General features: G+C 40.2%; 1 protein-coding gene across 2 annotated transcripts; it reads left to right on the top strand.

The window, feature by feature from the left end:
- Nucleotides 1–1,941: 1,941 nt before the first annotated feature.
- Nucleotides 1,942–24,909, top strand: pitpnb (phosphatidylinositol transfer protein, beta). 2 transcript variants are annotated; one of them, XM_026173044.2, is made up of 12 exons: nucleotides 1,942–2,056; nucleotides 7,621–7,651; nucleotides 8,601–8,746; nucleotides 13,900–13,991; nucleotides 14,641–14,648; nucleotides 15,336–15,410; nucleotides 15,805–15,888; nucleotides 19,621–19,698; nucleotides 19,796–19,900; nucleotides 20,293–20,415; nucleotides 20,622–20,708; nucleotides 22,251–24,909. In XM_026173044.2, exons 1-11 carry the CDS (start codon nucleotides 2,037–2,039, stop codon nucleotides 20,667–20,669), a joined length of 810 nt encoding a protein of 269 aa, XP_026028829.1. In that variant the 5' UTR covers nucleotides 1,942–2,036; the 3' UTR covers nucleotides 20,670–20,708; nucleotides 22,251–24,909. The 2 variants fall into 2 exon arrangements, with proteins under 2 accessions (XP_026028829.1, XP_026028830.1); XM_026173045.2 differs by lacking the exon at nucleotides 20,622–20,708.
- The last annotated feature ends 1,991 nt before the right edge of the window (nucleotides 24,910–26,900 follow it).

Raw genomic sequence — 26,900 nt, 5'->3', positions numbered from 1 at the left:
TTCATGCTAATGCTCTTACAGTGATTCAATTTAGTGCAGTTTTGCAAAATATGAAAAAAATGGCACAGTCGTCAGTGCCTCACAGCAATAAGGTCCTAGGTTCAAATCCAGTCTGTCTGGAGTTTGCACTTTGTCGCCATGTCTCCATGGGTTCTCACCAGGTACTCAGACTTCTTCCTACAGTCCAAAAACATTCACAGGTTAGGTTAATTTGTGATTCTAAATTGGCCAATGGATGTGAGTTTTAGATTGAGTGGTTGTCTGTCTCTCCATATTGGCCCTATTATATATTTGCAACCTATCCAGGATATACCCTGTTAAGGGCTTTGTGCTATGAGATATCAGAATGATTTCCTTATGGCAGCGAGGTTCAATCAGTCTGAGGGAGAAGGAGGTCTGCTGCCTCAGAAATTAGTGGAACAGGTGTGATGGGCTGTACATGATGTAGCAGTTTGTTTAGTGACCTCCTGTCCCTCACTGACTCAAACATCTCCAAATTTTTTACAGCCTTGCGGATGAGTTTGTTGATCCTGCTGGCATCTTTGGCACTCAGGTCCCCCCAGCAGACGACAGCAAAATAGATGGCACTCACTACCACTACGCACAAGTACCTGTATCTGTCCACTGTCCCCACCTACTCACCCATAAGGTTGAATGGCCTAGTCGCAGTTTATTTCCTCCAGAAGTCAACCACCATCTCTTTTGTCTTGTTGACATTCAGAAGGAGTCTGAATGTCCTGCCCACCCTTAATACACCCAACTAATGCAGTGTCTTCTGAGAGACAGTTACCAATCGAGGAGAATGTAGAATTGGCGACTCCCATCCTGAGCAGCTTTTCACAGAAGTGGCTTGATGGTATTAATGGTATAAGTCACTGGAAAAATCAAAGAATATGATTCTCACAGTTCAACCAGTACTATCCAGGTAAGCATGCTGCAACAGGTAGATAACAGAATCATCCACCCCCACCTGAAAGATGTTTCACCTGCAAGCTAAGCTGAGCAAGAATCAGTCTCTCCAACACCTTCATAACATGACGACAAGGCAACTGGGCTGAAGTCATTAAGGCCAGAAGAGGTGGCTTTCTTTGGAACCAGCACTAAACATGATGTCTTCCTTACCATCGGTACCTTTTCCTGGAGCAGATTCAGACTAAAGAGATACTGCAGAATGGCTGACTGCTAAACAGCACAGGACTTAAAGGACCCTGAGACTGGTGCGATCAGGGCTTACACCTTTTCCTTGATCCCCTTTTTCGATTAGTACCTACTGGGATCCAATCGGCATGGTTCGCTATGGTTTTCAGGGTTTTCCATTAGTTCATAGGTACCAGGTACTTTTTTAGTACCTGCTAGCCTGGCGTTCCAAGCGATCCGCCCTGTTTCAAACAACGCCCTGTTCCTCTAGTCTGACGATAAGCCATAGAGCAGGCAGCATGTATATTCTTGCATCGATGTTCACCCAATCAATTACTTATTTTTAAAAACTTGCTATATCACACTGTTAGAAGTAAAAGTCTTGAATTTATAGAAAAGTATGAGTATTAAAATATAGGTACATATTAAAATATATTATGGAAATTCCAAGTGAAATCGGTCCAAGTGCTGTGCAAGCCAAGCCAGTTAGTATTTTTCTAGATCTGGACCAAAAGCTACCAAACCTAATTGTGATATAAACCTACCAAAATTAAGTTTTAAAGTTTAGATCACGGAAAACAAATTGTCCACTAAGTACCCTGAGAGCAAACAGTGGTTTGTTAATTACTATACTTGTTTCTGCTGTTAGTTTTTTATTCCAAAAACATGGCAAATAGTGAGTTGTATTTATGTATATTTCGCCATAATAAATATCACTGAACATATCATAGTAGTATATGACAAATACATTAACATAGTGTTCAATGGAATACAGAGGTACAGTATTACATGAACAATGGTGTGGATGTTTCAGCCAATCAGATTTTTCCCGGAGGGCGGAACTGACTTGTTGATCGGGTGTCGATTACCACTGCGCAGCCGCAGCCCGTGTGACGAAGATGGTGCTCATCAAGGAATAGTGAGTGTGAAAATGTTTTTAAAAAATGTTTTTTTTAGTGCGTTTAGTGGGGTATTCAGATCGGTCCCACATTTGATTATTGAGAAGTACGCATGTGTGTTTCATTTAGCGTTGTCGTTCGCTGTATTTTACGCTCCTGTAGTCTGTAAAAAGCCAGCTTCTGAGCAGGTTGGATCAGGACGTGGATAACGGGACCCACCGGTCTTTTTAAGGCGTTGCTAGTACAAGCTACAGTTAGCTTCTGAGTTGTAGATGCAGAGGGGATAATTAGCTTCTTAATGAAAACGAGTTACATAAAAAGGCTGCACCGCTCACACATAAGCCTTTTGCACATTCAGCGAGTTAGTACTACTTTGACGGTTTGCTGTATTGCCAACGTGACTGCAGCTAGCCATGTAGCAGCGTGTTATATCTCTGAAATGCCGTTACGTTAAGCTTTGGTCCCGTGAGTGAGAGATTAAGGGTCCTTCGGTCGGATTTACCATTTATGCTAGCTGGCTAAGTTAGCTGTAGCGGCTAGCATGGCAATTCTCTGACAACCGAGTTTATTTAAAAGTCCACAATCAGCTGCTAGTACAACTCATTGTTAAAGCAGAAGAGAGCTTATTGTTAGGAAATAGTTATGCAGGGTTTATTGTCTGTACTCCCCCGTACCATACGTCAGCTATAGCCTACAAGCTAGCATGGGGTTATGGAAGGACTAACTACTTTGCTGTTAGTTTGTTGCGCTAGTGGTATAAAGTTAACCCTCTAAAACTGGGCAGCTAACACGAACACTATATTAATGATGCGTAATTGTTAAAACAGTTACTCTTAATATTTCTGCCCATCAATCGGGTGGATTGAAACTATGCAGTGGACGTTTTCATTCTTTCTTATTAAATCTAGCATTCACTGCGTGGCTAACCTGTGTAGCCTACATATAACGGGAGGCTACCTGTTGTTAGGGGATAGCACAGAATGGTTTCGATTCCATACAGTACTTCAGTATCAGAGCCAGGACTATTAATATCTATAAAAATTGTTGGTTAAAAGCAACTAACGTAGTCTCACGGAGGGAGAAACAAATATACTGGTTACTGAAATTAATCTTTCATTAATGGCTTATATCTCAATATATTAAAAAAATTCCTAAACATAAGCTTGTGTTGTTACTGGTTAATCACGTATTATAAAATTCTGAACTGATTGTAGTATGTATCTTCTTTTCTTTTTGTTGCTGGATAATGCAATTTTAAATAATTTAAGATTTTTAGTTTAAAACAAAACAAAACAACCTTACAGCTTTAATGTCTTTCAGCCTTTCATGACACTGAACATTTAGCCCATGCAAAATTGGTGTGATGCAAAAAATAACTGTAAGCCACTGCCACTGGTAAATGTGTGGTACTTTTGATGTTAGACTTGATAGAATTGAGTCACAGATGACTAATATTAATGCTGTAAGGCTGACCTTACATTTTGATATGTTACACTGGGCTGGTTTAGCCCACTGCCACGTGTGTGATTGTATACGTTGAACATGAGCATTAATTATGATGTTTTTATGTCAGGCATAATTACTTTCTTAGTACAACCGATTTTCGGTACTAAATAATACTATTTATAAAGCAGCTTTGGTGCAGTTATTTCAATTGACTTTGTGAAAAATGTGCAATGTTGGATTTAACGGCACATGTAGCAGTTCTTCCTTTGCTCAAGAATCTGGTTAGGCCCTCTATTCGTTAGCAGAGCAAGGACTACCTTCTGCAGCTACATTGCCAGACAGTTGCACTGGAGAAGCAGCTGAAATATATAGATGATCAGCAAATACAATTTGCTGAAATTTCAAAGCGATAGTTAAGGGATGTGCATGTGCATATGAATACAGAGCTTTCAGACTGTGGGAAAAAATGGTAGAATGAATTTCCACTTAGGATGAAAAGATGCCTGTTGTATCACTGTAGGACCACTGTAGAAATTGATTTTTTTTAGTCATATTATTACATTTAAGAATCCTGACATTTTAAGGGATTCTACATGAATATTTAACTGACTATTACTAATTCATTCTATAACTAATCAATTCATTTACTCATTATTTTAGCTATAAATTTACACTGTTATTTGTTGTAGCAAGAGAAACAAATAAAGCTGCTTATAATTCAAACTTTAATAAAGGTTGTGTCTGAGCACCAGAGTACTTGTACTGCATTTGTCTGTGATGTCTGAAATTCAAGTATGTCTTCACAAGCCAGTTTGGCCTTTGGCCTTTTTAACCCAAGAAGGTCATTTTCAGTGTAGACCACAGGTGTTGAACTCCAGACCTCGAGGGCCGGTGTCCTGCAGGTTTTAGATGTGTCCTTGATCCAACACAGCTGATTTAAATTGCTAAATTACCTCCTCAACATGTTTTGAAGTTCTCCTGAGGCCTGGTAATGAACTAATCATTTGATTCAGGTGTGTTGACCCAGGGTGCTATCTAAAACCTCGAGGCCTGAAGTTCGACACCGCTGGTGTAGACCTTTTCGCTGCCATTATTTTTTACACATAGTGAGTATTAGTCAATGTAAATACAGTTTGGGGTTATGATTGTTCTTTGACACTAAATGCTGAAGATTTAAATATATGTTGTAATGTATTGATTATTGATGTACTGACAAAAACTAGGTGAAAATGAGCAAATAAGTCACCTTTAATGATTGCCAGTGACACAACTTTTTGTACCTTTGAAAATTGCATGCATTATGCAAATTATGTAGATATTCTGAAGTATAATATTGTGTAGCACACAGTAGTGTTTATATACAGTAGACATTGAGTACACAAGAGAACACACACTTGATTAATCAGTAGATGTTTAGGTAAAGGGTGGGGTGCTAACTCTGCCAGTCTAGGAGTATTTTTTATTAATGAGGACATGAAGATCTAAGCAAGAAAGAATTCGTTACTGTCTGTTTGGTGGTTTTCTTCATTTTGTAATTAAGCTGCAATATGCATATAATATTTCAGGTCTAGTAGCTCTTATTTTAATACGTTTAAGGTTAACACTAGAACTACTACTACTAAATTGTCTTGAAACATTAGGTTTGTCAAATCTAGTTTTTAAAAGGTAACTATTTAAGTTTCAATTTTAGTGGGGATTACAGCTTAATAGATACACAATATCTGATGGTAATTTGGGGGGTTTAATGATTTCTTACAACTCTTCTTTAGCTAAGATGAAATGATTGTACAGAATGTATCTTTTATTGGCTTTAAAAAACAGGAACTGGTTGCAGAAGTTTGAAATTATTTTGGATTTTTACTAATGCATTCAATATTTTATTAAATGTCCCTTAGCCAACTGCACCTTGAAAGATGTTTTTGGTAGGCGTTAACAAGCATCTAGCATGAAATTGGCTGAATATTTGATCACAAGTTTTGATTTATTGAACCACTTGGGAAAGTGGTTACACATCTGAATAATTTATACTCATGTACAGTTGACCCAAACACGACAGGAAGGTTAAACTGATGTGCAGTTGTTTAGAAATGGCTCATTAAGATTCTGGAATGGACTGTCCAAGCTCCAACCTCATGCCTAACTTGTGAACTATGCCTAAAAGCTGGATGAAACAAACTAATTTAAATGAAACCATTTCTGAGAGTGGCCAGATATCCAGCCAGAAACTTGTTGATGGCTACCAAAAGCATTTGGCCAAGGTCCAATTTGCTAAGGGACATTTAACCGAGTATTGGTGTGGGTGTATGTATGCACTTGAGCCTGTATGTATTCTTTGATCCTGGGTGGGTTAGAGAAAATGCAAAAATAAATTCAAACTTGTGGAACCAATTCTTGTTTCTTTTTTTAGTACAAGTTTCTAGGCAACCTGGCATGCTGCCATTGTTGTTTGATATTAATTTCTATGGGGTTAAATGTCATTTTCATTGGTTCTAGGTCCCACATACCCCAAAATTAATCATATGACCCCCAGTCCCCCCAAAAAACAACAACAATATAAAAAGTCATTAAATATGAGATGTTTTTTTTTAATGCCTACTACAACAGATTTCATCAAGTGACAGCCTGTAACTTGAAGCCAACTTGAGTCATTAGATGTGACAATAAAAGTGATTTGATTTGATTTGATTTGAGAAATAGTTTGTGTTTTATCCTGATCATTGTCTCTCTGTGCTGCACTTTTAACCCACATCTATTGTCATCAACCTGCTGGGCAGGCGGTCAATACAGACACCCAAGTTTATGAATGCAATAACTCGAGAACAAAGTGGCATAGGAGTTTTAAATTGATACTATAGGTGTATCTAGGGCTGTTCGATATAACGATATATATCGGATGACGATATAAAAACGTCTATCGTTTGTTTCATGGTGTCGCAAAATAAACTATTTACGGCAATATTTTTTTCATCGTTTTGATGGTCACTCTAGTGGCTATATTAATTTCTTAAAGTTCTCTCTTTCTCTTATATTTAATATTACCACACTACGGACGGACAAGCACCTGTTTTTATGCGTTGTGGTTAGCAACAACGACGGTAACACCATCGCGTGTCCGCTTGTTTATGTTCCACATAAACCTTTCACAATAAAGCTCAAGATCCTGTTGAGACTTTTCAAAATAAACTGAATCACGGGAAAGAGCAGATTATTTACGGATGAGAAGTAAAAAAAAAAAGACGCCATGTGCTAAAAAATAAACCTTAGAGTCAAACGTTAGAACAAGCTTTTCCCCGAAGCATGCTGTGTAATAAATACTCACAAAGAAAACGGCGGCCGTTACAACTTATGTCTAAAAATGTATAGTTTCATGCATCTGTTAAAACACTCGACTCCAGCTACATGACGCGCAGCTGGAAACACTTCCCGCAAGTCGAGCTGCCCGAGAGTCACAGAATTTACAGAAAATGTTACATTTTTGTGATTTATATCGTTATCGGGACGATAGAATTCTTATATCGAGATATGAGATTTTGGTCATATAGCACAGCCCTAGGTGTATCTACTAAAAATATTGTACAAGTTAAAATCTCAGTGACCTCGACCTTAAGGTCACTGAGAGTTCTCTGTCACGTTTTCTGAAAATCTTGTATATGTGAACGTAGGATTTTGAAATTCGGACCATAGCTGCATCTGCTAGGTGCATCTGTTTCCCCTCACCTCGGAGGTTCTGGCAGCAGATGACCTGTTTCTTCGAAACAACGTTCCTCCTTCACACTGTTATCAAGTGCTTGCTCATAATTTTATCAGGAAACTATTGCTACTTAGTAATTGGAGTTCAGCTACAGCCATATACTATACTCAGTTACTCACTGACGTGTTAACATTCAGACTGGTAAACATTTATAGCAAAAAAATGTTTTTAAAGAAGCAAAATTTTAGGAATGTTGAACCATTTCATAAAAGTTTCTAGGCAGTGGCATCTGTCTCCTTACAACCATCCAAAAGAGTGTTTAATCCTTAACATTTGATCAGCTTGGTTCTATTTTAAAAATGGAATTTTATTCATATTTTATTCATATCTTTTATGTCTTTAACCTATTTGTTTCTCTCTTCTTTTCCTGTCATATCCTCCTTACAGCCGTGTAGTGTTGCCAGTCTCTGTGGAAGAGGTGAGTATTATTGCCTACATGTTCTCTTAAAATATATATGGGCATATTATTTAAATTCACTGTGCTATTGTTATATTTTGATAAAATAGAGGGAGTATTGTGTTTGTCTTACACAGAAAATGTTCATCCACGCTGGCTTTAGTCTGAACCTCATATTAAGACAAAAAGCCTTTGTTAGAGACTACTGATGTTATTGGGACAGGCTGTGTGTTGCAGAGATCAGAGTTACACTGGGGTGTAGACTCAACCTTTTGAACTGCATTCTGGCTGTTGACTTAACAGCAATGATGCTTTTATGCTCTTTTTTTTTTTTGTGTGTGTGTAATCTCAAAACTAGACTTCTGTTTAGTCTTTAATAACTTTCACTTCTAATGGAGGTTATTATTGGGATTCTACAAGAAATAATTGTTTTGTTGTGTTGTTTTTTTCTCAACACAGTGAAGGATTTTCTATATGAGTCTGTTTGGGTCTTTTTTATTAGTTTGTTACTGCTCGTATTGTGAAGCACATTGTGTCAAATAACCATTAATATCAGGATGGTGGACTTCATTAGGCATACAAGTCCAAATAAAGGGACAAAGTTTTTTTGTTTTTGTTTTTTAAAGATAAAATGTACAAATATAAAGATGTTATTGATGGGCTTGTAAAAATGTGTTTAAAACCTTTAAGTGAACAACTAAGTAACTGAAATGCTGTTTAAAATGTGGCTAGACTCTTGTAAACGAACGTGCAGCCCAACATTGCTTTTTTAATGTACATTAATACAGACAATTACTTCCTATGTTGGTTCTAGTTGCTGTTAGTGATACTCCATCTTTGCACTTATGTGCCTTCACAGGCTTCAAGGGCCCGCAAAGCCTTTCGCAATCCTTCCAGTTAATCTAAGGATTTTTCACTGTAGTCAAAGCTGATTTCCACTCTGTCTTCTTTGTGTTCCCATTTCTTGCAGTATCAAGTAGGGCAACTGTACTCTGTGGCTGAGGCCAGCAAAAATGAGACAGGAGGAGGAGAAGGCATTGAAGTGCTGAAGAATGAACCCTATGAGAAGGATGGAGAGAAGGGACAGTACACACATAAAATATATCATCTAAAAAGGCAAGGCTTTGAAATTAATTTTCTTTCGTAGAGGAATGAAGGGGAAATTATAGGGTCCTCTATAAGAGACAATTAGTCTGACCTAATTACTTAAACACTCAATAAGGATGATTTGTTTGATTGACAGGCTCTGTATATGCAAAGTTCTTGTCTGTTCCTGGTTTCATCAACTCCATTGAGCTATAAGATGCAGGCATGATCTTGGGAAAATAGGCAGCATTTGGACGCAATACGACCATGTGGCCATCAGGAGAGAACTGTGTGCAGGAGGGATGCACAGACAGTGCATGAAGGTCACCCACTCGCTTGGCCGAATCCAAAGCGAGAAGTAATGCAGTCTTATATGAAAGAAATTTCACATCCACAGACTCAATGGGTTCAAACGTGGGGCTTCAAAGGGCCTCCAGCACCAAAGACAAGTCCCAAGCAGGGACACTGGACTTAAGCACGGGTCTCAGCCAGCGAACTCCTTTCAGAAAATGTATGGCAAGCGGATGTACACCTGGTGTCACCCCGTCAAAGCCAATATGACAAGTAAATATAGCTGCTAAATAAACCTTAATTGTCGAAAATGAAAGGCCCTTATCCAGCAGCTCCTGCAGAAATATCAAAACATCCACAATAGAGCACTGAAATGGGAGAGTATGGCGGACCTGGCACCATTGCTCGAAGGCTCGCCATTTGTAAGCATACAAGCCTCTAGTAGATGAGGCGCTAGTGTTCTGAATTGTCGCTATCACACTAGGCGGCAAACCCTTGGCAATCAAGTTTAACCTCTCAGCAGGTAAGCACGAAGACGCCACAGATCCTGGCGCAGATGAACCACTTCTCCTCCCGCCTGAGAGAGGAGGTCCCTGCAGAGAGGAAGCTGCCAAGGACTCGCTGCTAGCAGGCTGATTATCTCTGCATACCACGACCTTGTGGTCCACCAAGGGGCCACTACAACAGAGAGAGAGACTGCTGATGCACTCTCTCTAGAACTGGAGATATCATTTCCACTGGGGGAAATGCATACAGGAGCACGTGTGGCTATTGGTGCGCTAGTGTGTCCATGCCCAAGGGTGCATCATGGTCCATTATGGAGAAGAACAGGGGCCAGGGAGTATTTACCCTGGAGGCAAAAAGATCTACTTGAGCCTTACCAAATAGATCCCAAATCTGAGCCACTATTAAAGGGTGTAACCTCCATTCTCTCACCAGAGGACACCACCCCCCCCCCCCCCCCCCCCCCCCCCCGTGAGAAGGTCCGGCCCAAGGTTCCGGTGGCCCGGAACATGGGTGGCTCTTAGAGACAGAAAATGAACACTGCACCATAACAGCAGAGAGCGAGATAGCGTCAACAGGGGAAGAGAGCGTGTACCCCCCTGCCTGTTTATGTAGGATACCACTGTTGAATTGTCCATCCTGACTAAGACATGCTGGCCCTCCAGGACTGGACGAAAATGTTTGAGAGCTAAGAACACTGCTAACAGCTCTAAGTGGTTGATGTGCAGCTCGCACTGGGCTGTCGACCAGATCCCTCTCACTGATGCAACCCTCGTACAGCGCTCCCCACCCTCTTAGGGAAGCATCTGTGGATACCACCTTGCGAAACAACACCCTCCCAATCCGAGAGCCCTGATGCAGCAGCCCGGGCTCCCTCCAAGGACAGAGCGCTAGCATGCAAGACGCAGTTAGGAGGAGACATGATGCACACAGGCGGTGAGAGAGAGTCCAGCGTTGAAACGCTCTCATCTTTAACAGTCCAAGTGGCACTACGGCGATCATAGATGCCATCATGCCCAACAAATGTAATATCTGGAAACGGAGTCTGCGTCCAAGCTGAAACTGAGCGAGGCAGCGATGAAACGCGGCCAGTTTGTGCTCCGACAAATATGCGTGGCTGGAAAGCAAGCATATTTCCAAACCAAGGAAAGAAATCTGCTGACTTGGGATAAGCGAGCTCTTTTGAAAGTTCACAGAGAACCCCAGTGTCTGAATGTGTGACAGAACCAGCGACAGCTGTGTCTCTGCCTGCTCTCTGGAGCAAGCTACGAGAGCCCAGTCGTCTAGGTAGGCTAAGATGCGGATGCCTGTCTCTTTGAGGGGCACTAGCACTGCCTCGGCACATTTCGCAAAGGTGCGAGGAACGAGTGACAGCCCGAACGACAGCACCAGGTATTTGTAGGGCTACGCCCTTGAATGCAAACCCCAGAAACTGCCTGTGTTTCGGGTGTATAGCTACATGAAAATAAGCATCTGTTAGATCGATTCTTGCAAACCAATTTCCTGGGCCAACTGCACTCAAGAGCTGTCTGAGTGTTAGCATCTTGAACTTGTACGTTCGTAGATACGTGTTCAAGACTCGCAGGTTGAGGATGGGCCAAAGCCCTCCCCCTTTTTTCGGAACAACAAAATAACGGCTGTACCAACCTTTGTCTGTCTCTAAAGTAGGGACCACTCGTCTTGCTCTTTTCTGCAATACAACTTTATTTCCTCTAAGTATCATGGCCGCTTCGGTGCCGACAGTCGTGTTTACAACTCTCCGGAAAAGAGGCGGCTTGACCCTGAACTACAACCGGTAACCCATGGCAACGGTTCGCAGCACTCACTGAGAGGGGCGCAAGCCCACCACTGAGGCAAGTGAGCAGCCAGCTGGCTGACCTGGCTCGTTCTGCCTGCAGGCTGAGCATTTGTGATTGTTTGAGAATAAACAACACTCTTTATTGATTGTAATATGGGAACATGTACATTCATCCATTTTGTTGGAGGCACCTTTCCTGGGGCACAACAATGAAAAACAGGTGGAACACTTGATGTGGTCACCTGAACATTTACAACTTGAGGCATTTTGTGTGCAGGGCGTTGTGCTTGGGAGACAGTGTTAGGAAAGTGCAGCGCCTTCTGGGGCTGACAACCTGAACAGAACTTAAGTGGCACCTCTTGGGCGGCAACAGAGGGGTAAGAGCAGCGTCTTCCTGCCCCTAGACCCCTCGAAACCACAACTAGGAGGGCTGAGGCTTCTTCCTCCTGGGCGTCAGGTCCTGCCGGGGGTCCGAGGGTGGGCCTTTGTTCTAGGCCAACTGGCGTGGAGCTCGGGCTGGAGGATGTGCCCCCGCTGGCGGCACACCCACTACAGCAGTGGGCGCCGGTCTCTTGCCAGTGGGCAGAGGAGCGGTGGGCCTGTGAGAGCTAGCTGCGGGCTTGGACTTCGCCTAATGATGATGTTGCGCAGAGCTTCTGTCTGCTTCAGTCGAGTCTAGCCTGAATGGCTTCAAGTGAATGTCCGAATAACCTAGCCGCAGACACTGGTGCGTCCAGATATACAGCTCTGTCCCTATCCGGGACGTCAGAGAGGGTCAGCCACAGGTGCCTCTGCGCCACTACTGTCGATGCCATCCGTCTGCCCAGGGAAAGCACTGCACAGTGCAGAGGGTGTAATCCATGGCAACTCTGACCTTGTTAAGAAGAGGTGCCAGCGGTGCTGTCACCAGGAACCAGGCACATCACCTGGTACGTCTGGAGCATGGTGATGGCTCCATAAGGGGTGGGTTAGCTAAGCCAGTCTCCTTGGTGCCGTCGCCCTCCATGCACTGTCCATAGCCGGGCACAGTGGGACAAACCTCTGTCTACCTGTCATCACACGCAGGTAGACAGAGGTTTGTCCCATGATGCCGTTAGCTGGCAGACAAAGTATGGGAACATGGGAAGGCGGGTTTTGGTCGTTGCGGGCTCCGGAGGGAGGAAAAAGCCTGCCAATTGAACGGCTTCTGAGCTGTCGGAGGAGAGGGCCAGTCCAATTGCAGCTTTTCAGAAGCACGGCGAAACAGGGGAAAAAAAGAGAAGTGTCATCGTTCCCGACCGGCGCAGCAGCGGCGGCATATTGGGACAACAGTGAACACTCCTGCTCATCCTCTGACAAACCATCGATGTCCAGGCCGATGTCCAGCACGTCATCGTCTTCCTGCATGGTTCCAGCTCATCATCAGCTAACCCATCACCGTATTCCATGTGGTCAGCCCAGCTAATTGCGGGGACATCGACCGGATAATCCTCGTCTTCGGACTCTGATGAAGCCAGGGCTCCAGACTCGAAAAGGAAAAGGTCATGCCGTGCGACAGCCGTCCCTCCCAGCACATTTTCCACAAACGTCACCTGTCTTTCCGGGGTCGAGCGTCGACAAAACCCACAGGCTTTGGGCTCCATCAACGGTCTCCTAGCGTTGACGATCGCCAGGCAGACAGGGCAGGCATCGTGCTGGTCACTTTTGTGCAAAGAGAAACCACACCCCTGAGGACAGGGGTGAACAGAAGATTTCTGCTTTGCTCGCTTCGGTTAGGAGTCTATTCCAAACCGCAAAGCCAAACGCTGTACAGGAAAAACTCGAAATTAGCGCTCTGCGGGCAGCCTACACACCAACTGCGCACTGGAGGCTAACACCAACAGGGGCAGTTAAGCTAAGTTCAAGTCGGCAGACAACGGCGCTAACTAGCAGCAGCTAGCTAGACCAACTCAGCAGAGGTGTTCTCAGCGAGGTGAAGAGCGTAAGAACTGAGGGATGACTGTGATGAAAGCGGCTATATGTGCAGGCGGGGCCGTGCGTGTGTCATCACACGTCATCTGCCTTAAAGGTGTGAATAAAAGTTTCTTCAGCCAGGACACGCGAGGGTGTGATATCCAATACTTATGTGTTGTACCAAGTGAATCGACTGAAAGGGAACGTGAGAGCTGGTCAAAAAGTTACAATTTTTTATCACTTTAATAGTCTAAGACTAGATGTATATGTGTTAATTACTTTCGCGCTGCAAGTGATGCATTTAGGGGACTGGTTTTTTTTCCCTTAGTTTAAATGAAAAGTCTAGTCCCTCAACTGAAAATAGATAAAATGTGCATAAAGTTTCAGGCTTTATGTCAGATGTTTAAACTTATTTTGTCCACCGTATGTATATTGTATGGTCTTTGTGATTATGTGATTACGGGAAATGGGTTTGGGTAAGAGCTCTAGACATGTACAGCATGAGAATTGATTAAATATTTCAGATAATAGCCATTTACAAACAGAGTTATTATTAGTTTTAAAGAGCGCAGTCGGCTCCCTGTTACAATGTTTTATGGCCTTTGAAAGACACAAGTTGGAAAGTATAAGTATTGTCTAATTTTCTCTTTCATAACAGTAAAGTCCCGGGTTACGTGAAGATGATTGCACCAGAAGGAGCATTAGTTTTTCACGAAAAGGCTTGGAATGCCTACCCATACTGTCGCACTAGTAAGTACACGCAGAAGTGTGCTTGTGTTATTTGAATTGCATTAATGATAAAATTATGGCAAGTAATTTGTCAGTGAGGAAATATGCAATTGATTCACTAGTAGATGCTAGTGACCAGTTACCCACAGCCCTTCCTGTCTCATGTTTCCCTACCAGCTGGCTTGCCAGCCAGGCTGCAATTGTGGAAGTCCTCTGTATGATTCAGATGTTTTCCCCAGTATTTCACCATCCTGGACTGCAGCTGACAACAGTAGACCTTTTGATTCAGAGATCCACTGCAAGTGGGAGAATCACTCTAACCAGAACTTGCAGCAGGTGGAAGGCTGATTCATGCACTGCTATGACCAACTCATCGAGGCTGAGGAAGAAGGACTACCAGCTGCAGTCCGAGACAGGGAAATTTGAGAGATCCATAGAACAAGAGCCTCGTATTCCTCTATTATTTACTACAAAATACTTGGCAAATAAATTGTTTGCACAGAAGAAACTTAGACTTGTTATTATTTAATAGTTTTGATAGTGCACTTAGCCACTACAGAAATAGGCATTTTATAAATGCATTTCAAATAATACTAAAAATGTACAGTTTTTTGTTAATTATTTGATACTGATGCTCTTTTTTTTTTCTCTTTTCCTTTTTACTCTGCAGTTGTGACGGTGAGTTACTCATTACCTCTTTTTGGAGGTTTTTTTGTTGTTGTTAAAGGCCTAGTCCCACCAGAAAATCCACCCATTAGCCATTCCATGTCCTCTAGGACAGGAGGGGTCTAACACCAAGTTAGATGATCACAGCTCATTTTTATGCCAGGAAACTTCCACAAAGTTGAGTTTGATGTGACATCTTCCACTACCTGCTTCAAATCCTTTAACATAAAACTTAATCTACAATTTTCATTGACATATTTGTTTAATTTTTATAAGGCCAGTTTGCATTTGCATAAAGTAAACAGATATTACTTTATGTATGCAACAAATGCTCATCAGCATATGCCACAAATATTTGATCCACTCTCTGTTCCTTGATATTTGCTTCTCTGTCCTTTTGATGTTTGAAGTTCAGAGCCCACTATTGCTTTACATTACTGGCAAGTTAACTAGCGTTACTAATATTAAAAATAGACCAGAGCTGAGTGGTATAGCATCACCAGTGTTGCTTTAGTCTGATTGGTTAATTGGATTTAGCTGCAGGTTTTACGTCTCACAACCTTCCATTCATAGTGTTGTTGGTACCAGCCAAGATCAGCTGTAACTGTCAGTGTAGGGGACCTGCCTGACTTCTGAGTGACAGCTTGTCATTGCTTCACTTCAACAAATAAAGAATGTTATTTGTCTCCTACTTTTCAGAATGAGTACATGAAGGATGACTTCATGATTAAGATCGAGACCTGGCACAAACCTGACATGGGAACAGTAGAAAATGTAAGTGAAAAGGAATGCTGGGGGTATCCCAGAAGTGCATTGAAATTCTGTCAAATGAGAGGGGGAAGGAAAATCTATATAATATTGAGAAATGCTGGATAGTGCGGGTTGAAGTAAATGTTTAGACACCTGAGAAATGTCCATGATTTTTATGTCCCTATGTTGAGATACAGGCTCCTATTTAAAAGCCACAAAACACAGGCTGGCCAGCCTTATGTTGATAAATCTTTCTGTCATACACTTGCATGATAGAAGGGTCCAAGTTAGAGTTTACACGGCAGTTTTGAATTTGCATGTGATTTGATTTGGACTCAACAAATTTGAATGAAAAACAAATGCCTCTTTTTCTCCCTGTTTTGCACTGAAATGTTTCCACTTTGTTTTCTTTATGCAGGTCCATGAACTGGATGAGCAGACGTGGAGGACTGTCGAAGTCGTACCCATAGATATTGCAAACAAAGAAGAAGTGGCCCCAGGGGTGAGTCTTGATTATGGATGATGTTTAATGAAGATCTCCTATAAGCCACACATTAAGAAGTTAAAAAAAAAGTTTAATAGACCTGAATACGGGACAATATTTTTGCTGGAACACATTTCTTAAAAAAAAAAGTGAGGGCTTTATGGGGTTTTTTTGTTTTGTTTTGTTTTTTTAACTAGAAAATTATGTATTTACAGTTGCTTATGCAGGTAAAGCAGCTGTGCCTCAGGAGTTTGAGTGGGTCAGAAGGTTAGGGGCTTGATACCTGGCTACTCTAGTCTGCATGTCAAAGTATCTTTGGGCAAAATGCTGAATTCAGAGTTTGCCTGTATGTATCCATTTTAGTGCGACTGTTTGTACATGTTAGAAGAGTGCTTGACTAAAGAATAAAAATCACTTATATGGATGTGTGTGTGATTGGGTGAATGAGACTTGTAAAAAGCTCTTTGAGTGTTCTTACAAGTCTTTGAGTATAAAAGCAGTACCAGTCCATATCTAATTTACAAAGCTTTGAATTAATTTGTTTTCAGCCTTAAGGCTGTTTTTTTTTCCACATTATTGTCCATGTGCTCTCCACCTCCACAGAAAGTAGGACTGTGGGAATTTAACCTACACAGGGGCTATGAGATGCTTTCGTGTATGGACCTTCGAGAGAAGGCAACAGAGTGATAGACTCTGCATAGTTTGAATGCTGATTGCTTTCAAAGGATATCTGAAAGGGACCCATCACAGGAGAGTAGGTCCATTAGGTGTCCATCAATACTCAGTTTCACTTCACTACAAAAATAAGTTCTTTAGCCTGTCTATGTCTACAACAAAATCAAATGTAAGGATCACCAAGAGCACAAACAGGACTATATTACCTGAGGGCTGTACTATGAAGATAGATTAGTTGGTTTGCCAGGTACCAAACTTTTTAGTGTCACAAAGGTGGTTCTCTTTTTACCTGGCTGGATCACCATGATAACATTAATTTGATTATCACATGCTCTGTGTTGTGATGATCAGCTCACCAGATAAATGACTTTGTGCAGGATTTCCTTACTTACAGGTAGGGCAAGGCAATATGACCAAAAAAGTTTATCACGAGATATATATTTGAAAATTTGCGATAACGATATAACTTGACGATATAATTGATGCAAGACAAAATACTTTACAACTCCACAAAAAGAGGTGGTTTGGAACATGAAACTGCAGTAAAAAACAGTCAGATAAGTCTAACTTTACTCACACAATTTAGTTATACACACACAATACGATAATATTATGTTGAAGTACAGTTCGTATCACTCCGCGAGGCTCCTCACTATGGTAGCCGTAATGCTCCGACAATCCATCAAGCGGTGCAGCGTCACAGCTTACCAAAGTCGCACTAAAACATTTTTTAAACAGATTTTTGAGCGCCGGACAAAAACCAAAGTTGCACCATTTTTACAAACCAATTCTGTTTCATCTGTTTCATTCAACGATTTGCTTTTGCCCTTCTCATTCTCCGTCGCCATCATGCTTTTTCCTCCATGTGTGTATGAAAACAAAGGCTCTGCGCATACGTGTTTTATCCATATTCTATCGCGATATTTCATTTTCTTATCATTGCCTAACATTATACCGGTATTACCATGAACAGTATAATATGGCCCAGCCCTACTTACAGGATTGTTGCATTTTGCCATTATATTTTCATAAACTTGAATAATAACAATAGTAATAACATTTGAGAAAGTGCTTTACAGTTTGAACACCTGGAGGCAACCACTGTTGTGAATTGGCACTTTATAAATAACTTGAATTTTATTGAATAAAATCACACATTAAAGACAAGTTTATATGTCCAAAAGTGCAAAAACACAGTCAAGCTATGGTTTTATATTCATTCCTGCATACATACTAACCTCTGTCATTAGCACTGAAAACAACTGAAAGAATAAGTACCAAAATATCTTGTTTTCGCTCTGTCATCTGTTATCTGATAACATTTGGAGTAACTGATTTGGAGTAAATTGTGCTCGCTTGATTCATTTTGTGCAGGAGAAGAGTCAAATTATGTTCAAAGCTACACAGAGCTTTGTACACAGCAAAATCTCCAGTGTTAAATTAACACTAGAGAGTGTCTATATGGGTCCACACCTCTGAGTGTTAAATACAACACTGTTGAGTGTTAAATTAACACTTTTGACAGTGTTATATGTTTAAAAGTAACCTAGTCAGTTTTGCAGATTAACAATGGCTAACACTGAGCAGTGCTGATTTTCTAACACTGGAAAATAACTCAAAATGTTAGAAATATTCCAGTGTTAGAAAACCAGCACTGCTCAGTGTTAGCCATTGTTAATCTGCAAAACTGACTAGGTTACTTTTAACACTGTCAGCGTGGCCTCACAAAATTATCATGACCACAACGACCGTGGATGGACATTGCTGCTCAATCACAGCTGCCTGATCAATGTTTTTCATTAGCAATTTAGCAAAGTTGATGGTGGCGGTGTGCATGTCTGTGTGCGTGAAAGACAGAGGGAGAAAAAGGGAGAGCGAGCGACAGATTTTCTGTTATAACCTCCATGTTATGGACGCACAGTGTCTGTCTAACCCCTGCGAGTCAATCGTGCAGTTTGAGTAGAAGCTGAATAACGCGACTGAAAAAATCGCAGTGTATGTCCAGCTTAAAATGTTCCTGTTAAAATTCCTAATTCTGCTATCACAGTATCCCAGCAGATGGTTTTATTATTTTCTCCCTGCATAATCTATTCATTTGTCTTTTGTGTGACTATGATCTATGTCTTTTGCTTCTGTCAATTTAACATTTTGTCACCGTCTGACTTGAAAGGAATGCCCTTATAGTTTGTGTTATTAAATAAACTATAAATCTGTCTTTTGGAGCAGCTCAGTAATCCATTGGGCCATCAGTTAGAACATAAATCATTGTACTTCTGGTTGAAAATTTTAAAGGTGGTATTAAGGCATTGTCATTGAGGTGGGTCTCGATTGTCCCAGTGTTTCTTATACTGACTCCTGTAAAGTAATGACTTAAGTGGATCAGTGTGGAGGTCAAGGCTTAATCTAAATGTCCATCTGCTCCAGCTATTCGCCACACTTTCCCAACAAAGCTAATGGATTAAAACAGCACAGTAAACCTTGAGCTCAGGATTTAGGGCATGTAACAGAGATACGTTCTTGCTCTTCTTCAGTGTTACAGGCCATCCTGAACTCTGCTGAAAGGGTAGGCTGGATTCAGTGTGACTGAGACAGCAAGATTTAGGGCATGTAACAGAGAGAGAGAGATTGTTGCTCTTTGTCAGTGTTGATATATTGGCAGGGTGATATAGCGGCCTATATTGGCAGTTTAACTGATATATTTGTGTCTGGATTTATGACCAAGAAATGAAAATTAAAAATGTAAAAAAGAGACAGGAACAGCACCCTTTAATACTCAGTGTTGATATTCCATAGTTTATCCACTAGATGGGACTCTGCATCTTCTTTGTTGACCACACATTTGGGACACCACAAACAGAACAACCAGCTAGCAACGTTTGGTAGAGGGTAAAGAAGTAATTTCAGGGATATCAGATTTTTAATCGCCAAATATCACATTGGTCCGAAAAATCGTTGGGCTCTAGTCTGTGTAGTATCTGCAGTCTTCAAAGAATCGTGCCTTCTCTGTGCTCCTGCAGCAGACAAGTTGATGTTCTGCAACATTTAAAGATTTCTTTTCCTTTGACTCTCCTGCAGGACTATAAGCCAGAAGAAGACCCTGCGCTTTTTCACTCAGCCAAAACAGACAGAGGACCTTTAGGCCCTGAATGGAAGGTACCAGACATGGACACAGAATCTTGCTCATTTTTGTCCTTTGTTTCTTAATCCTAATCCTGTCTTTATTTATGCTTTTCCTGTGTGCTCTTTGCAGAGTGAGCTGAAGGCAGATTGTCCTTACATGTGTGCATACAAACTGGTCACTGTCAAGTTCAAATGGTGGGGTCTGCAGACCAAAGTGGAAAACTTCATCCACAGGGTAACATATGCTCTCCTCTCTCATCAGATAAAGGAGAAGTCTTATATAGTCTTTAAGTATTTTAAGGTCACTGAGGTACACTACTTTCTTTTTCTTTCTTTCTTTCTTTTTAAAAAAAAAACATTTAACTTTTTTAGTGTTTTTATTATCATGATAAGCTTTTCAATTTATGTCCTGTTTTTGCATGCTACAGTTGAGTGTGGCTTGTGTTTTACACAAGTGTGATGAATGTGACATAAAGACATGAAGGAAACAAATCTTTCTTGCTGTTGGTCACTAAAGCACTTCTGTATTTTGGAAAATCTGTCTTTATTTCAGCTGCTGTACAACCTTTATGGTATTCTTTTTTTTTCTTTTTTTTTTCCATTTAAATGTCTGTCTGTTTTCCACAGCAAGAAAAGCGTATTTTCACCAACTTCCACCGCCAGTTGTTCTGTTGGATTGACAAATGGGTGGGTTTGACCATGGAGGACATCAGGCGGATGGAAGAGGAGACTCAAAAAGAGCTTGAGGAGGTAATTAACTCAAACAGAATCCAATCTGAAATAACTGTCCTTGTCTCGGGGTAGTTTAAAGTTGAAATTACATACAGTTGTCTCCATATTTAGAAATGTTTGGAAATCTGTGGTAATGGTTTGAAATATTTGACCGGGCTGTTGGAGAAGACACAACATGATTCGTGTTCGCGATTTAACCCTTTTGCTCCTGAATTTCACATTAGATGCGTCAGAAAGGAGATGTTCGAGGCACCTGTGCCACAGATGAGTAGAACCCCGTTGCTGTAGGTCTGACACTAGAGGCAGGCTGAGTAAGTTTCATCATGAGTGATGGTTACACTGCATGGATCAGTCTCCACTCCATGGCTTCAGGCTGTTGTCGTCCTGCTGTTTTTAACCTATATCTGGAACCAACCAGTGTTCTCTTGTCTCTTACACTTTATATCCCAGTGTCATTTTTTTCATTCTGACCTTCCTCTCCTTTTATCCCTTTATCTCCTTTATTTCCTATTTTTATTTTTATTTCTTTAAATGTGTGGATTTCAGTTCTTAATTATTTTTTTGTATTCATGACAATCAAAACTAGAATGAGCGTTAAGGCTGTCGATGAGGATTCTTAATTATATTCAGCAGCACTACCAGGGGCAGTAGGTACCTCTGAGGGACATATCCACCTACCTGGTAAAGCCAGCTATATCAGGTAGATGGATATGTCCCTCGCAGAGAAAGAGCATGTTGTAATTATGGAATATAAGTAGGCTGCTGTCAGCTGAAAAAAGGCAAAACATATTAATAATGTTTGAGGGTTTTTCTTCTATTCAGTAATTTTATGTTTTATGACACTTAATAACAGCAGCCTAATTACATATATTAGCTAGCTTAATGGTTGTAGTTTTTCTTCAAAATAAAACTCTCAAATACTTAGACCCAATGGGAGTGTAATTAGGTCTGAAATAATTTAACAGCAACCGCGTGGTAATGATGGCAGAGTGTTCACAAGCCAACTCCACAAAGACAGATTTACAGTCCTCTCTTAGGCAGTTTTTCAGATTGAATTGAATTTAATCTTTTTTAATCAAATATTCATATTTTAAACACTTTAATCTAATTATTTGGCATATTTTGTAATGTGTTAGTGGGTGGGATGTATTTTTAACACATATTTCTGTTGAAATTGACACACCTACTATACAAGTAGTTATGTCTCTGAATGTAATGCAATATAATTTGAACCTCTGTGAATGGGGGTAACGAAAGGTAATAAGTGAAAGTTATAAGTAAAAGAGGGTTTGCAACAAATTCATGTAAGACAGAGATTCTTCTCAATATCTATGACCAATACATTTTAAACATTGTACGTAAAAACCTTCAATGATAAGATAAGGAATAGGATTGTGATCATTTTCATTTTCCCCCTCCTGCCTGCTACTGTTTGTCATTTTCGCTCACATTTTAAGATTTTCTTTCAGCTCCCACACCTTCACGTCAGGCACTTTCATTTTTCCTCCTCATGTTTTGTGTTTGTGATGCTTATTGTTGTTGTTTTTCTTTGATTTTTGGAAGTCGGCTGCATGCACATTGCTCTTTACTAACAGACTTAAAACATCAACAGTTTGGCAAAGAGAATTCTTTTGTGTTTGGCTTAGCCATATGTCAGTTTTCTGCCTCTCATTTAGGTCTAGTTTGTGTACATTGAACTAAAATATGTGAACTAAAGTGGGGCAAAATGTTTATTTTTAATGTTATCTGTGTTTAAAAAAAAAAAAGTTGTTTAAAAAAAAGTTTAAGCATCACTTGACTTTTTCCACACATTCAACACACAAGCTGACTACTGCCTTTTCTTTTTCATTCAGCTGCGTAAAACAGGTCAGATTCGAGGCACCAGTGCTGCTCATGAGCAGTGAGGCAAATCAACCAAACCCTGTCACGATGATGTCATCAGAGACATGTCCACCACGCTGAGGAAATGGCCCTGATTGTCGCCTCTTCGCTTCCTGTCTCACATGATTCATTGGGGGGTTTGAAATGATTGGTTAACAGTACTGTACAGATCCTACCCCCAGTCACAAGCCTCCTGTTCACTCAGAGAAGAAAAAAAAAAAAAAATCAAAAAAAGAACAAAACAAAAAAAAAAGGTTTTGCATTCATATAAAAAGAAAAAAAAACTTTGCACAGATCGTAAATTGCCTGATATGTAATTGTTAGTTGATTATTCCAATGGGCTTTGTTTTTATCCAGGTGTGTAAATGGTGACTCACAAAGTCAAGCCTTTTAAATTCATTAGAATGTTTTTAGCTACACGTTCCCACACAAATTTCTATGAGATGATTGAAGCAGGTATCAGACAATTGAATTCACCACGTTCTCCTTGTATTATAACTGTCTGTCTCTACTTTAAACCTCGTCTCTCCCCTCAGTATTGTCGATATACTTGTCCTGGTAAAAGGTTTTTCTCGGTTCTCTGCCCTTGTTCCACTGGCCCACTATGTCTGGCCTTTTTTTTTCTTCTTTATTTTGAATTCTCAGGCAGATCCATGCCTATTTTTTTATGGTTTAAAAGCAAAGATGATGCTCATGCATGATGGGTAATTTATTTTTGCCCACCCCTTTCTTCGACACAAGTGCATGTGGACAACAGCAACTCCTCACTTTTAAACTGTCGCTGCATGTCTACAGCCACTGCAGTGCGTGTTGTGTGTGTTGTTTAGAGGGCAAGTCAGTACCCTCCACGAGAGTATGTACTTTACACCTCTGTGTTGGCGTACGCATCTGTGTGCTTGTTTGTGTTTTTAACTGCCTTCACTCTTAAAACTGTCAGTCTGGGGACTGAGATGGTTAACATTCAGCATAAGATCAAGGCTTCTGAGTGCTCTCACACCACCAGCAGCCTCTTGAACTTTGCCTCATGCTGTCGCTGCATGGCCTTTCTCCTTGGCTAGGGCTTTAACTGGAGGACCGTCAAACCTCCCCAAAAGCTTCTTCTTGTTTTTTTTTAAATTTTCTGTTTTAGATTTAAATGAGGATGAGAGTCTGTGCACTGCTGCGTGCATGAATCAAGGTAGTTTTTTTTTTTTTTTTAATATCTTTCTCAAACTACTGTTTCCACTCTACTGACAGAACAAATGGGTCCAGGCAGATCTGCCATGTTTGTTACAGATGTGGATTAGCTTAGTTTTTTTGTTTGTCCACCCACACACACAATTACTTTTTTTTTTTTCTAAAGCTTTTCACCTAAGTTAACTAACTACAAGAAGGTAGTATAGTATGAGGTCGCACTGCAAATTTGACTCTTGCAGTGAGCTAGTCAGAGCCTCATCTAGAAAATGTGTTGATCACTTCCCTCTGTCACAAACTTTTTTTTCTGGCTGCATGGACTTGAGGTTAGAGCAGTGTATCACAGCACGGGCTGAGTTTTTTTTATATATATATTGAAGTTAACACAGATCAGGTCAGGCTCAATGTAAAATATTTAGGATGTTTTTTATGATGACGTAGTTTGGTTAAGGCTTTTGATCAGTTGTGTGTGTGTGTGTGTGTGTGTGTGTGTGTGTGTGTGTGTGTCAGAATTTGTAGGTTTTGATAGAACCTATCTCTGTGTGTTTCTGTTTAACAGGTAAAAGAGAGCCTTTAAGTGTACTTTATAAAAGGCCCGATTTTACAGATAAAGCGCTCATCAGCATTGTCAGGTTTATCATTTAATACTGTATTGCTACAAGTAACTCTAAGGAAGTTGGAATGTCAGTGGAGCACATAACAGCTTTGTGGATAGCATGCTGCTAAAGCAGAGCAAACTGTTCACGTCTTGAACTGTACCTCATCCATGCTTATGAATGTACAGCTACACAGATAAAGGGATAGATTTTACAGGATGTTAATAACTCCGGGAGCACTGACATGTTTCACACCTGTACAAACATGACATGGACCTGTTATATCACCAGTACGAGGACAAATAGGTTTAACAAAACAGCTAATTTGCATGCTCTTTTTTTTTTTTCTTTAGGTTTTTTTTTCTCTCGGTTTGATCTCTTGATGCTTTTAAGAAACTCTTGAATTGCATCACACAAGAAGGAAGTGGCCTCTCCCAAAATCCAGCTCCATTCAGCTTGACCTCTGAATTATATGACGAGGAGTGAAAAGCCTGAGTTTGATGACGGGAGTCGCCTTTTGTAGCATTACCAGTGATGCCAGGTATGACTGTGAGGGGAGGGATAGAAGCTTAGGGAACAGACGGAGTCAAAAATACTGTTTTCTTTATTGTAATCATGAAAAAGCATCTGCAAAATCTACTGTTGTTTTTTTTCCCTCTGTTTTCTTTTTGTTTGTTTTGAAAGACAAAGATTCACAGTGTATTCAGTCTTTTCTTTTCTGATAAGGCAAAATTCAGGGGAATTAGTAGTGAATGTAATAAAAATTAGTTCTTTTTTCCTGCAGCGTCCAAGCTGTGACAGAAGGTCTAGACAATGGAACATAACAAAATATCTAATAAATTTAAAAAAAATAAGCAAATCAGTTCTGTTTATGAATCATTTGTGTGTTTATTTGTGGGGATGATATTCCCTTTTATTTTGCTTTTTTAAGCTTGCCATACAATAGATTTTGCATATCTAATCAATTCAGTTGGCCAATCAAGAACATAGACTTTAAGATAAGATGGAAATTGTTGACCTGAAAAGGGTAAGCCAGTCCAGAACATAAACACCTGAAATGGCCTACAGGGAGTAACTGATTAAAAAACTGTCCAGTAGAATAAAGTCTATCAGAAAACAGCCTTTCTGGTGTTGGATTGTATCACCAAACGTTTTTGATCAATTTATGATCTAAGTTGCTGGTTTAAAGTTTTACTGTTTATTTTGTAAATTCTGGTTCCCATTAGAGTCAAAAAGGATGATAAAGCAAGGTTTAGGGCAGGGCTAACTTGTCATTTACAAGTTTCTACCATATGGAATCCACCTCTCTCATCAAGTCAGGTTAAAAAAAGATGATTAGCATTGAAGTTTGGAAAACAGGCATTAACAATAAGGTGATGTCACAATTGCTATGGTGTATGATCAAGACATCTTATAAATGGTTAAATAAGATGTATTGCAAAGATTTCAGGGTTGTTTTTTTCATTTTGTTAGACTAAACTGGCAAGTTCACCAATTTAGAATTGTACAAAATGAAAAAGGCGTCTGAAACCTTTCTCCATTCAATGATGAATGCTTATATTAAACATGATCATAGTCTTAAATAATAGTTAGTGTTTGCTGCTGTGGGCCAAAAGCCAACATAAACTTTGACGTTAATATATATATGCTTCATGCATGTATCATTTGGCAGAGTTATAACACAAAATGTAGATTGTAAATATAGATAATGGATAGTAAATCGGAGTTCCTGACATAACTACCATTTACTAGTAGTCACTAGTGATTCGTGTAATTCGTGCATGGAGGGCTTCACCCCAAATCCAGTACCCTGAGACTAGGCTAAGCGGAAGGAAGGAGGCCAAGGACCAGTGAGTGTCATAGCCACTATTTCTGATTTCTGAGACGACAACTCAGCATTCTGTCTGTATCATCTCATCGATGTTTAATGTAAATGCACAGATGACCAACCTTATGTTAAAAGCTTTTTTTAAAATTATTATTATTTAATTGAAGTCTCCTTTTATTTGCTGCAAGTAGCCATTCAAAGCCTTGCTTTAAAATTGCCTCTTTATTTAGCACATGTGGTGAGGAGCCTAGAGTTTCCATTGCGTTAAGTACAAATCTGTCACAAATCTGTTATTACAAGAGACTCATAGGCCTGTGACAGGTTTGAATGAACTTAAAACACCTGAGTTTCCTAATCTGTTTTCAGCCTCTTATAATTCTAGACAAAGAGGAGTAGCAATTTTAATACATAAAAATATTAATTTCACAATATTCGACATAGTTATAGATCCAGAGGGCAGATTCATAATCGTTAAACTATCTATACTTAACCAAAAGCTATGTATTGCAAGTATATATGGTCCAAATGTTGATGACCCCTCATTCTTCCACAAATTTTTTTAGTACACTCTCCGAACACCTAGAATGCACAATTGTTCTTGAGGGCGACCTCAACCTGGGGCTAAATGAAGAAATGGATAGGCTCAACACAGCAGGAACTCAGCACAATTGGCAGTCCACAAATATAATCAAACAGTATATGAGCAACTTTGGTCTTTGCGATGCTTGACGCTCCCTTCACCCCAACAGTAAGGAATATACTTTTTTTCTCGCATGTTGATCACTCCTACTCCCGTCTGGATTATCTCCTAGTCAGCAGCTCACTGCTGAGTAACATCTCAGACACTGAGATTCACCCTATAGCTCTCAGCGATCATGCTCCTGTATCTTTAACACTAATACACAAGAAGAATACTACGTCAAGTAAAAACTGGAGATTTAATACATCACTACTCAAAGATGAAGAGTTTATCATATACTTTAAAAAAGAATGGACTCTATATTTAGGCTATAATGACATTCCTG

This window comes from Astatotilapia calliptera, chromosome 7 (genome assembly GCF_964374335.1).
Source record: "Astatotilapia calliptera chromosome 7, fAstCal68.1, whole genome shotgun sequence".
In the NCBI taxonomy this organism is placed as follows: domain Eukaryota; kingdom Metazoa; phylum Chordata; class Actinopteri; order Cichliformes; family Cichlidae; genus Astatotilapia; species Astatotilapia calliptera.
Note: the sequence above shows the minus strand (reverse complement) of the source record. Positions and strands in the feature narration are given on the sequence as shown.

What these genes read in the sequence shown, in the direction of transcription:
- pitpnb (XM_026173045.2), top strand. Translation starts at nt 2,037, where the DNA reads ATGGTGCTCATCAAGGAATA. An exon ending in ATGGTGCTCATCAAGGAATA is followed by an intron (nt 2,057 to 7,620) that starts GTGAGTGTGAAA and finishes TCCTCCTTACAG; the next exon opens with CCGTGTAGTGTTGCCAGTCT. An exon ending in AAAATATATCATCTAAAAAG is followed by an intron (nt 8,747 to 13,899) that starts GCAAGGCTTTGA and finishes CTTTCATAACAG; the next exon opens with TAAAGTCCCGGGTTACGTGA.